Source organism: Coturnix japonica, chromosome Z (assembly GCF_054131305.1).
Source record: "Coturnix japonica strain WE chromosome Z, WE-NBRP24, whole genome shotgun sequence".
NCBI classification, from domain to species: Eukaryota; Metazoa; Chordata; class Aves; order Galliformes; family Phasianidae; genus Coturnix; species Coturnix japonica.
The window spans coordinates 43,481,188-43,493,465 of record NC_140702.1 but is presented as its reverse complement, the minus strand read 5'-3'; the positions used below and the strand labels follow the sequence as shown (position 1 = coordinate 43,493,465).

Sequence of the window (12,278 nt, the reverse complement as noted above, 5' to 3'; positions counted from 1 at the left end):
CAGGTACTGCCATGAATGCTGTCACATGGAAACTTATGTAGAATAGAGAGCTTCACTCTCTTTAGGAGTGGGCCGAGCTAAGTATGTGAGGAAGCAGAAGTTTTGGAAAGGGAGATTGTAATTATCTTTGAAGAGTCAAAAAAATAACTTCACAGAGGATTGTGATGTACTTGGACAGATTGCCTGCAGGGGTTGTCGAATCTTCATCCTTGAGGACACTGAAAGCTTTCCTGGACATTGCTTTGAACAACATAACCTTACTTCAACCATGGCCCTGCTTTGAGTGGGGAGCAGGACCGGATGACCTCCAGAGATCCTGTCAGCTTAAATTATTCCATGTTTTTATGACTCTATACATTCTTATTAGATTCCTGTCAGTGAGACTTAAGAAATTAGATCGATATGTTCAGACCCCTTTGGACTCCTAACCAGTGTCTGGATTTCCAACACTGTAGTTCACAGTATTTTTCTTCATTTGTAGTAACGAAGAAGAGTGAAAATGGGATTTAGGAAGTATACTAAATTCTTTGCAATTGAAGTGTGGAGAAACTGGCTAGTCTGAGGATTCCCCTTTGATCTTTGTTGCTGATGTAAACGAGAGACTGAAATTGGCATACAGGGTATGAATGCAGTTAACAAATAAACACAGAGAAGCAGTGAAGGCTAAATAAACTGCAAAATACTGCCTAAATTGTGGTAAGTTAACTAAACCAAATGAAATAAAAAAAAAAAAAAAAAAAAAAAAGATGGATAGAAAAAGAGCCCTCACATTTGACTTTTCCATGGGAATGGATTTTTTTTTCTGGGCAGGGTGAGTTTGACCTTGTCTGTGCTGTGGTGGTTTATGTAAAAAGAGTATTTATTTTGTTATGATTCTGATCATGTTGTTACATTATCTTATTTGTAGCATGTGAGGTCTTTGAGATGTTATCAGTGCGTGAGAGTAAATGGATTTAATATATTCACATCCTATAAACTATTTTTACTGGATTTCAGCAAATGCAAGCTCTGTCTACATACAGAATTCTACAGAGTAAGAATTAAAACCTCACTTTTTAAATATATGGAAGTGGTTTGGAAATTTTTTATGAAGTGTAGTACAAATTCTCACATAAGGAAAGGCGTGTAAATGCTACAGGGAACCTAACATTGAAATACACATATGAATAATATATTAGTTGATATACAGTACATATAATTAAAATTGAAAGAGTAAAGCAAATTTATAAAATATTTAAACTGAGCAGCGAAGAACACTGCAGAGAATTAAATACGTGTCTTTTTCTTTTTTTTTTTTTTTTCCTGCCAGTTATATACTGTAGTATATAACAGTACGTAGAAGTTCTCTTAGGAAAGATGTTTCCCATCCCATACTTAAGAAATTGATGGGGTCTTTACAAATGCAGAGATGCATAGCTAAAGCAATAGCTTATAGTCATTACAGAAAACAGTAGGATTTTTCTCACTACAAAGAGGATAGTCTTTTGTAATCAAGTAGAAATTACTGAAATGGGCATTAAGAATTTAGGATAAAAATATTGATTAAGAATGGTGTGGCATCTTTGAAATTAACCTTTGTCATTACAGAATTATGAAATTATGAAATCAGTTACAAAATATTATTTAAATCTAACTTGCTCTTTTTAAAAAAATCTCCTTAGGTATATCACATCTTGCCTGTGATCTTCTAAAATTATGTGTTTTGTTGAGAAATTGAAACTGTGTATGTCCAACAGGATGCTAGTCTTGTCTGGAATTGTGGATGCATCTGTAATAGGAGTCTTTGAAATCTTCAAGTTTTAAAATCAAATATAAATTGAATGAGTGATTTGTTAATCTTCAAATTGTGTTGATTAAAAACTCCTGTATAGTACAGTTAAGCTTCATGGAAGACCAGCATCTTAGTTTGAACAACAAGCTTCAATTAATGAACAGCTTTCTTTAAGTAAATTCAGTGCTAAAAGCTGATCACCTCGGCTGCTTCATATTGCATTCATAAGGAAGAGTTTTTGAGATTTAAGAAATCACTATCAAGCATGAAAGATACTAACAACTGAAGCGGACAGATTTGCAATGAGAATAGGTGTGGGATTTGACAGAGTGCCAAACAATGAATTTCTAGCTTGTCTGCCAGTAGTTTGGTGTCTTTCTGGATGTCCTTGTAGGCTATAACGGTAGATTTCATTCCTTGTAGGTTATAATGGTAGATTTAATTCCTTGCATTGTTGGACAGTGGTTATTTAACATTTGTTAAGATGTTTTTAAAGCAGCAGAAGATTAAGACTAGGTTTAAATACAGTTAATTTTTATATTTGTTTGGAGCCTATACTTCTATTTTAAATAGATTTCAAGGTTCCATAAAATTCTGCTAATATGGTGATATTAGCTCTCTTGACTTAAGAAAAAGAGTGACAAATATAACGTGAATTTAAATGGCAACAAAAATATTATTCTCTGTACTGCTTATGTTTGCTATTTTAACGGATTTCTTTTTTCCCCTCTTCTTTGCATCTCCTGTCAAATAAAGGCCAAGAAACACCAGGTCTTTGTAACAGAGACGTATGAAAACAACATGATGGAGCTGAAGTTACTCTTGGACAGCTTTGCTATGTCAGGCCAGCGGACAGCAGGTTAGTTGAAGGTATAAAATGACAGATGCATCTGTCAATGTTCCAAAGTCACTACATTGTGGGAATTCTGCAGATGCCTCTTGCATTCCCTCTTCACAACATGCTTTGATTTGATGACATGATAAGAGCAGTTCTCACAGCAGTCAAATGGCCTTGCTAGCTGAGAAAGGGTGACTGAGTGTGGACTTGCTGTTGTCAGCCCAGAGCTTGATTTACAAATGCTGGGGTGTATATGATCGGTCAGAAAAGGGCTCACTTGCTGTGCTCTAAATCCAACTGAGAAAAAAGTCCTTACAGTATACCTGCAAAGGGAACAGATGTTTTGCCTGAACTGAGCCAAATTCTGAGGCAACCTTCAGCAACATAAAGGTCATATATTCAAAAAGGTTGTGTAGGACACATGATATAACACAATACTTTTTACTGTTGATTCTGCTTTGGTATTGTCTTGCATTCATTTGATCTAAAACAAAACAAATGTTTTTTCTGTTCTCATTAAATGAATTATAAGTTAATGTTTGTCACTCAAACATTCAAAATGGTGGCTAGGAAATTGTATTTAAATGTGAAAGGTATTCATTTATTTTTAAGTGAAACAGTACACTTTTTCTATTTTAAATTATCAAAATATAATTTTCTGTATGTAATTCCTGCTAGACATGAAAAACTTCCAACTTCCAGAGCAAATAAACTAGGGAAAACAAAAAACAAACAAACAAACAAAAACAACAACAACAACAAAATCACAAAAAACCAAACAGATGAAAAGTTGCTTTAAGGGCAAATGAATTTATTTAAATTATGATGATAGACTTCTGCACTGTTGAGCAGGAATAGATATAAAAGGTGGTGTAACACATCTAAGGAAGTATGCGTGTATATACATATGTGTATGTAAACATCTTTTTTAGGAGTTGATACTGTTAGAATAGAGAATAGAGAATTGGAATAGAGAAACCTAGGACTTCTTGTCCTCAAAAATCTATCCTTCCATTTGTGATAAGTTGTTTCCATCATATGGGTTATATATCTTTCATTTGGAAACTGGATACAGATTTATTCTGTAATGACAAATGTAATTCCTGTGGGTAACACCTATAGATTCTATAGGTTTACTGTAGATGTGTCAGACTGAAAAGCTCTTCAGAACTTTGTTTTCCTCATTCTTGCAATTCTACATGCCTAGAAGGGATTCTGCAGTTCTGGAGGGAGCTGGATGCTGCGGCCAGTCTGTAGTTCCAAAGCAGCAATTGTCTTCTGGGTAGGTTTTCTGCTCAGCCATGTGGTAAACCTTGCAGACAATGGCTTTGACCTATTTCTGTTTTAACAGTGATTTGGTAATTTCAATATTAATTTGCTTTATTGTTTAAAGTAAACTTTGAAAGGCATTATTTAAAGAGAAATGGATCTTGACTAGGGTGTTTGTTTTACAGTTTTGCTGTGCTTTGGGGTGTGAAATTTTTAGCAAGCATTTTAAACGCTATTACCCTGATGTGCCGTACTTACAAATTTATTAATAACAATTTATTTCACTTTTTAAAAAAAATGTCTTATTTGGAATGGGAATGCCTTTATGTCAGTAAAAGCAAAAATCTTCAGTAAGTTGCTGTTGTCCAGTTGGCAGAGGTGGGAAATTGGTGCTACATGAGCAATGGTTTGTTGGGAAATAATTTCTGTTTTTTAAAATTTCATCTCAAATAGTTGAAAGTTTTTCTTAAAAATCTGTCAATATTAAGAGTTCAGCCCCACTATTTAAGTGCTGGTAGTTGTGATGCTTCTTGACCTACGCAGGAAAAGGAGACTTTACATTTGTAAGATTAAGAAAAAAGTATTTTACAAAGTTATTTTTTCTGCATTCATTCGCAGAAGAGGAAGCATAACCCTACATCTTCCTCTGTTTAAGTGACCTTCATAAGCATCCTTCACCATTGTTACTCTTGCTGGCCAATTCACATGGTAATAGTTTGTCCCCGTTCAGTTTGTTACATTTTGTAGTTATTCAGCCACTTTAGTCACATTTCGTTTGGTGAAGTTTGTCTTAGTTTCAGGGAAAAGGAAAACCTGCAATTGAATTAATCTGGGGAAAACAAGAGGTGAGTTGCCTGTGAAAAGGAAAACCTGTAATTGAATTAATTTGGGGAAAACAAGAAAGTGAGTTGCCTGTGAAGAGGTAGGCATGTTAGCTTCTTGAGTCAGTAGAAAGTCTGAAGTAGTGGTTTTAAGAGTTTACTCACCTATTTATCTCCTGTCAAGAGTTCTATAGAACCTGGCATCTTCTCAGAATTCTTCCCTGAAACTCTTAGATGTCACGGGGCAAATACTTCAAATGTTTTTTAATCCCTCACTGCTGAAGATGGGCCAGTAAGATAAAGCTATTTGGATTATGTTGCATGTCTCCTGCAAAGTTGTACAGAAACAGACAAATTTTGGCCAGTATTGGAGGTGAAGGCTTGTTTTCAGCTAATGGAGGAAGGTGGAATTCTGGTATTTCTGTTGGCAGGCTGGGCTGCTGAGAAAATAGGGTTTCAGTAAAGGCAAGGAATGTCAGGATACAAAGTTTACTGGCAAAAAATCTGTTCTTGGCAGCCATGGTGGCCATAATTAGGACAGTTCAGAGACATGTTTCACGGATAGCATTACAGTTTGGGCCTTCAGAAATGAAGATAAATTATTTGGAGAGCTTGTTGAAAAATACATATTGGAAGACATCTCCTAAACTGAAATTAATGAGTAATATTTGAAATTGATGATAATTGTGTGTTACAGCTTCTTTGGGGTGAGAAATATAGAAGAATATAGAATACCTCCTTTTTTTTTTTCTTTCTTTTTCTTTTTCTTTTTTTTTTTTTTCCTGTGCAGTAGTATGGGTGCAAAATGTTCCTACATTTATAGTAATAGAAAGAAGACTTGAGACGACAGACTGTAGTCCTGGGCATTCCTTGCTTTAGCTATGATGACAGAAGGCCAGAGTTTATGTTTTTTTTTCTCATGCTGGTTTTAAATGTAACATTTTGTTATATGTTCTAGAACTCAGTTTTGATTTAAAGATCTTTCTTTTCCCTGAATCTATAGACCTTTAGAAGCTGCAGTAAGTACCTGTCTGCTGAAGGTACCTGATATTACAGAGAAGCATTCTGTAGTTGAGATGTCCGTTCTTTCTGTTTTTACCTCTATGCTGTAGAGCAGACCTTTCTCACATGACTGAAGGAAAAATTACAAATCTACATTTGTTTTTCTAGGTGTGACTTTGACGGTAGTGGCTGGCTAGCAAGTTGACAGGAAATGTTAGTATCCAGTCTGAATAGTACTCAGCCATACTCTGTGCTTCTTGGCATTAAAGGTTTGGGAAATAAGCCCACAATTAAAATTTCAGAAAGGCCATTGGCTTTCTTATTTGCATGTGTATGTAGATAGCAGTGGTGTATTATCTGTAGTCTGCAGGATAAGTGATTTTTGTATATAATAGTAGTGCATCACTTGGAAACACTAGCCATACTATTCTTAAAATAAAAAACGAGTATATCCAATAACTTTCAAATCTGCAAGCACACCTTCACTGACTGACAGAACTTTATAGAGGACTGTGACGGTCCCAACAAAAAGAGTTTAGTGCTTAATTTGACTTTTTGAGCAACCCTGTGTAAAAGAAGATAGTGGAAAGGTGTGCTTCAAGGATATCATTTCAGGTTTGGACTACAAATAAGTTATTTGAAGAGCTTAGTGAAAAATAGAGGGGGAAGCAACCCCTGGATTGACTTACTAGGAATTATTTTAAACTGATGATAATTGTGCATTACGGCTTAATTGGAGCTAGAAGTATGGAAAAATAGTCCTTTTTTTTTTTTTTTTTTTTTCCCTGTGTAGTAGGATTACTGCAAAATGTTCCTACAGTGGGTAACAGGGATAAATGCTGTGCATCCTTAACTTTAAAGCTTGAGGAAAATATGTTACAACCTGTTACGAAATAGGTTTATAAGTGTTGCATACTGCTATTAACAAATCTAAGAAAAGGAATTTGTCAGTAATCTGCTGGTTTAATGATGCACCAGAAAAAATGAGGAAGTTTGTTCATAGAAGTTTAATATCATCTGACATCTTGTGACCTCTTGATCAATACAGTGTTGTTTTGCTTTCTTAGCACATTGTACTACAGGCTTTGGACTGTTCAGACTTGTTTGTAAGTTCCTAATTAAGGCCAACAGATTCTCTGTCTAAAGGTTTAATAAGTAAGTGTAGTGTGTGTATATAATGGATATATCAACATGAAGATTTATAATTGAAACATTATGAAGGACTCTGCAGACAGACAATAATTTTCTTTCTTTTTCTTTTTTAATTCTTTCCTTTGGAATGAAATTGAAGATCATTTAAAAGGTTTTTAAGATCTATCCAAGCATAACAGTAATGTGATCTTTGGCTTTGAGTAAACGATATACTACATTATAATTTACATGCTTAGTCACAACAGTGGAATAATGTCAAGAAAAGTGTAATGTACTTAACTTTCAGGCAACATGTTTTTCAAAGTGTGTTATTGTGCGATTTTAATGCTGGCTGGTGTGATTGAATAACAGAGATTTGACCACTGCAGAACTTGTATGTGAGACTGCATACCAAATACATTAGGTAAAAGTGTAACTCAGAATTTACAGTCCTGGATCTTGTATTAAGGTTTTCATACAAATGTCTTTCAGCTGTATTTATTATGAAAGTGTGGCTATCCAGTTTTATCTCCTGTGGACAACGAGTCTGCTGTTCAGTGTTTTGTATTGTCATTGAAACCCTAACTAATTTTAATACTTCTCATCTAGTGTGAGTAGTTTTTTCTCTGTGGCTTTGTGGGCTTAATTTTCATTCTATATTTTTCTTTAGGCACTTGTAAGGACAAAGATAAACCTTCAAGCCTCTCTGTCCTTGAGACTTTGAGGTGTACCTTGACAGCTTACCAGAACAAGCTGGAAGACACATCTAATGAGGTAACACTTGCACTGTTTGGCTCTATACGTATTGCCTTCGGCCTGCAGCAGTACATGTGCTTTTCTTGTAACAAAGGTCAGAAGAGAGGGAATGCTGACAGCTTCACATATACTAAAAGAAATAGTCTGTCACTACTATTTCTCTGAGCTTGCCTTACAGTGAAGTTTCACTTACATTTAGGAGGAAAAGGAAGAAGAGTATCTTTTTTTTCCTCTTTTTTTTTTTTTTTTTTTTTTTTTTTTAAATTTGTTGGGCTTGTTATTTTTAATAAACATTCATGGAAATAGTTCTTCTGAATCTATGATTTCAGTTAAAAGAGGGCATAAGAGTTTGATGGGCAGTGTTTAAACAATAATCCAGATCTCCACTTGAGCCTCAGCAGTCTTTGATATCAGATAGGCAAATGAGCACCCTATTATATATTTTGGAAATGGCACACTTTGCTGAGATTAGTGAATTTATTATGAAGTCCTCGCTTTTGGTGATTTCCTGCAGTCTTTTCAAGTAAACCGGTACCTTGGCAGTACTGAGATGTTAAAGATGGCAATTGATGCATTTCAGTTCAGTTCAGGGGGGGGGGAAGGTAAAAAGAATGGTTTTGGTAGAATTCTGCCGACCTTTTATTTCACTGTCTGAAAAGTCACAATCTTGCATTTATTTTCTCATTTGTATTGCTAATGTGATTAAATTAATCCTCTTGGGTTTAAATGAATTTGTGGTGTAGAGAGAAGTTAAATACTCTCTTATAAAGCTTTTTTTTTTTTGTACAAAATTGTAATTAGCTTATCTTTGGATTACGTTGGCAAATACAGAAGATGAAGGTGCAATAAGGCTGTAAAAATGCCAGTGGTGATTTTTCATTGCTAAGTTTCATCTTTTGTTTCTCCACATACACAGTCTTGCTGTGCGTTCACGGAGTTGAAAACAAACTGTATCATCTTTGCCCCTCTTATTGGAAAAAGCCCGGTATCCTGGAATACCTTTGAGTTTGTTCAATGGGTGCAAAAATAAGTAACCATGGAAACAATTATACTTTTGTAAACAGCAAGCACAGTTAGGTCTCTCCCAGTGAGATAAGAGAACTGACGTGTATAGTCATTATGAAACTCTTCTGAGATCCAAGTCTGGGAGCTGCAGAGTAACTAGGAACATGTTACCCACAGCGAATTGTTATTTGGGAGGAGAAATGTCACGTGATATGCAGCACTGTTGAAAAGTCGACTCAGCAGGCTTTGGCTTAGTGATGTGCTTTGTTGTGAAACTGTGCCAGAGACAGCAGTGGGGAGACCAAGGGGGTGGCTGCTAAGAAAGCAAAGTGAGTATTCTGACAGAAAGAAGAATGAACTGTCAAGGAAAATAAATCGCAAGCAGAGCAGGACCAACTGATGACCTGCCACAAGACTTCCCAGTAGGAATGCATGTGACTGACCCTGAAGTTGTCATACGGAGCCAGAGATCACTGAGCACCTTCGCTGTGCACAGAAAGGGCAGTGCTCTGCCCTTTTTCATTGTCCCTGCCTGCATAGATAACAGTGCTTTTGGCTTGTTGGATATGTTTAGTAATAAAACTGTTCCCTATAATACACTAAAACGGAGAGGGACGATAGAGGGTATTGTGCAATATAATAAGATGTTTTAATATGCATCACTTAGGGTTTAGTTTAGAATAATTATGTAGCAGTTATTTTTATAGTGAGTTTTCCATCAAGGTCACATATATTAATGAAATGATGAATATATGTTTATGTCTCTATGTATATGTGAAATGTGCCAATATACTTGGCATTTGTCACCTTTAGCATAGTGTGTTAAACACAAGATTAAACTGTCTGCTTTGGTTTTGTGACTGAGAGGTGTGCACATGTTTTGGTTTTGACATAAAATAAGCTTTTGACTTCCTGTATAGTGCAGGTTAGAATAGGTTTGAGAAGAGGGAAAAGGCTACTAAACTAATAAAATTACTGCGTTCTCTAATTTACTGCAGTTATTTCCTTAGAATTTTGCCAGGTCTCCTTATCTGAGATAGAACAAAAGTACAGGCTCCAGAATTATTAGTGAATTTTGTATGTGGGATATTTGATTTCTGAGTTCCTCTGAGTTCTCAGGTGTGAGGAATAACCTTCACTATAGTACATATGTATTTGGTACTTGATTTCAGACACATGCATTACTAACCACGTTTTAACAGATTGTAGTGATGTTTCTGAAAGTAAAAAGTGAAGCTGGTGTACATCCTGGTCACGACCTACCTTTAAGGTAGGTTGCATCTAATACCCCAAACTGTTCAGTAGTTATTGTATCTCTCTTGAGAACAGTGCTACTTGAGGTTATGTGAGTGCTATGCTGACCTTAGTAAAAAGTGGAGACTACTCTGTACCTGGGCACCTTCTACAGAAGGCTGCTGACTGTGAAAAAAAATTTATTACATTTCAAACACACCTCAGAGTCCTTGTTTTTTGTCAGACCTTTAGAGATGGGAAAGTTAATAATGGGTTCAGTTTGGGATTTTAGCCACTATTATTTATCTTAAATTACTGTAAGATTTAAAAAATTTAAATTCATTTAAAAAATCTTACAGTAAATGTAAAATGTAAAAAAGTTTTTGATAGTTTTTTAATGGCACATTATTTAGGTCATAAAAAGTGTAAATGTTGTCAAAGGAATTGAAAGCAAATTTATTGTAATTCTTCCTTTGTATTCAAGTGATTGTTCTCTAAAAAGTCTTTTTCATCTTCATGTTTTTCACAGCTTAAGAAAATGAATGCTTTGTGTGAAAACACAAGAAAAGAGCTTGAGATATCCAAAGACAAAACGTATGTTTTAAGTCAGGAACTTAAGGTATGGTTTAATGAACTTAACATTGAGTTTAAAACTTCTGCAATTAGTATCCTTATAGATTTAAGTTATCTTTTTATTTTATCAGAATAAGTCTCCATATCATTGTATTCTGTTAAGCAGACTAATTACCTTGCAAGCTAGTGTGAAGTCATTCTGCCTTATCCTAGTCAGCACCTGAGTCTATGCAGCTGAGCATTCCAGTGATTTCACTTCTGAAATAATTTGAAATATCTTGTTTCAATTTGTAAAGTATGGTTTTATATTGAAATGAATGTCAGTATATTTTTTCTTAACTATATATATTGTATATACTTTATATATATGCTGTATATACTTTTATGAGGAAAACGAAAAGTTAGGAAAGAAATTAATTATCTCTGCACACATGAAAGAACATTTTATTGAAGATGTCCTTCCCTAAGTTTTGTTTATCAGACATGTTAATACAGGTATTTGGCATCAAGTCAATGCATATACAGAGCTGGTTAAAGTAAGATGTACTTGGGAACTGCTAAGAACACTTCAGAACTGATTTTAGAACTTGTTTCTTTACTTTTTGCATAAGGAGATTTTTGTTTATTTGCTTGCTTGCTTGTTTGTTTTTTGTTTCTGTTTTTGGCTGACACAGCACTTTCGTAATGTCCTGTCTGGTTACACCAGTGGCCAAGGGACTGAGGAAGTCCTGAGGTCATGGTTAAATTTAATCTCCCAGTTGACAGTATGTGATATTATTGCCAAAATAAAATGTCTTTACTCCCAGTGTTTCTCAGATTCTTTTGCTAGGGATATTCTGCTTTATCACATCAGTTTGGTTGCAGATATTTCTGCAACATACACTGAATCTTCATATTAGCTTATACTTGAACATGATCTTTTTTCTTCTAATTGGTTCTTTCTTTACTAGTTAATTTATGTTCAGGACAATTAAAATTTCTTCTTCTGTTACAAGTTATTTTAAGATCTTAGGAGCTTTGTTTTTTTCCTGATGTTTTGCAACAGGTATGTGTATTCTTCCTGGAAAAAATTGAGTTTGCTAAACACATGCTTGGTATGCAGTACAAAAATTTCTTTAAATCATTGGTAATAAAATTCAATAAATATTTGTTAAAAATTTGCAAATGCTTTAATCTTTAAATATTCTCATTAAGAAGAAGAGTTGACATTGTCTAATGAACTGTCTTTTGCATTTCCTGTAGAACAGCTATGGTCTAATAGAAAATAAACAATGGTTTTACTACAACACTTAAAGCAGTGTTTTAACAACCTGTAGCTGTTTCAGAAGTCCAGTGCTTGTAGGAATGGCAAGGATGTGTACTTATTTACTCCATGTCAGCAATGTTACCTTAAAAGGCATAATTTAGTAAATTCTTTGTTTATGAGTTTTGGTATTGATGACATGAAGGTACTGGTAACCATTTCTGTTAAATAGTTTGTTTTCGTGGTCACACCTTCAGAGGGACTCCTCAAATTATTATTGTTTTTTCCATACCATAAAGAATATAGTTGTTCACAGTAGCTGTTCATGTTGTCCACCAACCTGGCTGTAATAGATCAGAGATTTACTTATGAAAATAATGTATCTTTTCAGTGTCTTTAAGAGCAGTCCACTCTGCCGAGAATGATTTATGTTTGTGACTTTTGCATTCACATTTGGAGAGAGAAGCTGGATTCTGAATTCAAAAGGAAATGTCGTCATACTGTGGTGCTTTTAAACTTCAGAGACACATTTCTGATGTTGTCTAGTTCACAGTTATGTCAACTTTGAAATATCTATTATTAGTGAGAAGTAGATAGGGAGATGTCAGCCTGCAGCCTTCAGCTGCAGAGCTCTGG

At 34.9% G+C, this 12,278-nt stretch overlaps 1 protein-coding gene across 21 annotated transcripts in view; it reads left to right on the top strand.

Annotated features, from left to right (window-relative positions):
- CCDC171 (coiled-coil domain containing 171) overlaps window positions 1–12,278 on the top strand; it is a 153,208-nt gene that overhangs the window by 43,007 nt on the left and 97,923 nt on the right. For all 21 annotated transcript variants that reach the window (XR_014939317.1, XR_001552018.3, XM_085528645.1 and 18 more), the window contains 3 exons: window positions 2,528–2,630; window positions 7,503–7,606; window positions 10,356–10,445. Coding sequence is in view for 19 of the 21 variants with exons in the window: in XM_085528645.1 (XP_085384771.1) it covers window positions 2,528–2,630; window positions 7,503–7,606; window positions 10,356–10,445 (297 nt within the window). In the remaining 2 variants the exon portion in view is untranslated. The remainder of the gene's footprint in view (window positions 1–2,527; window positions 2,631–7,502; window positions 7,607–10,355; window positions 10,446–12,278) is intronic.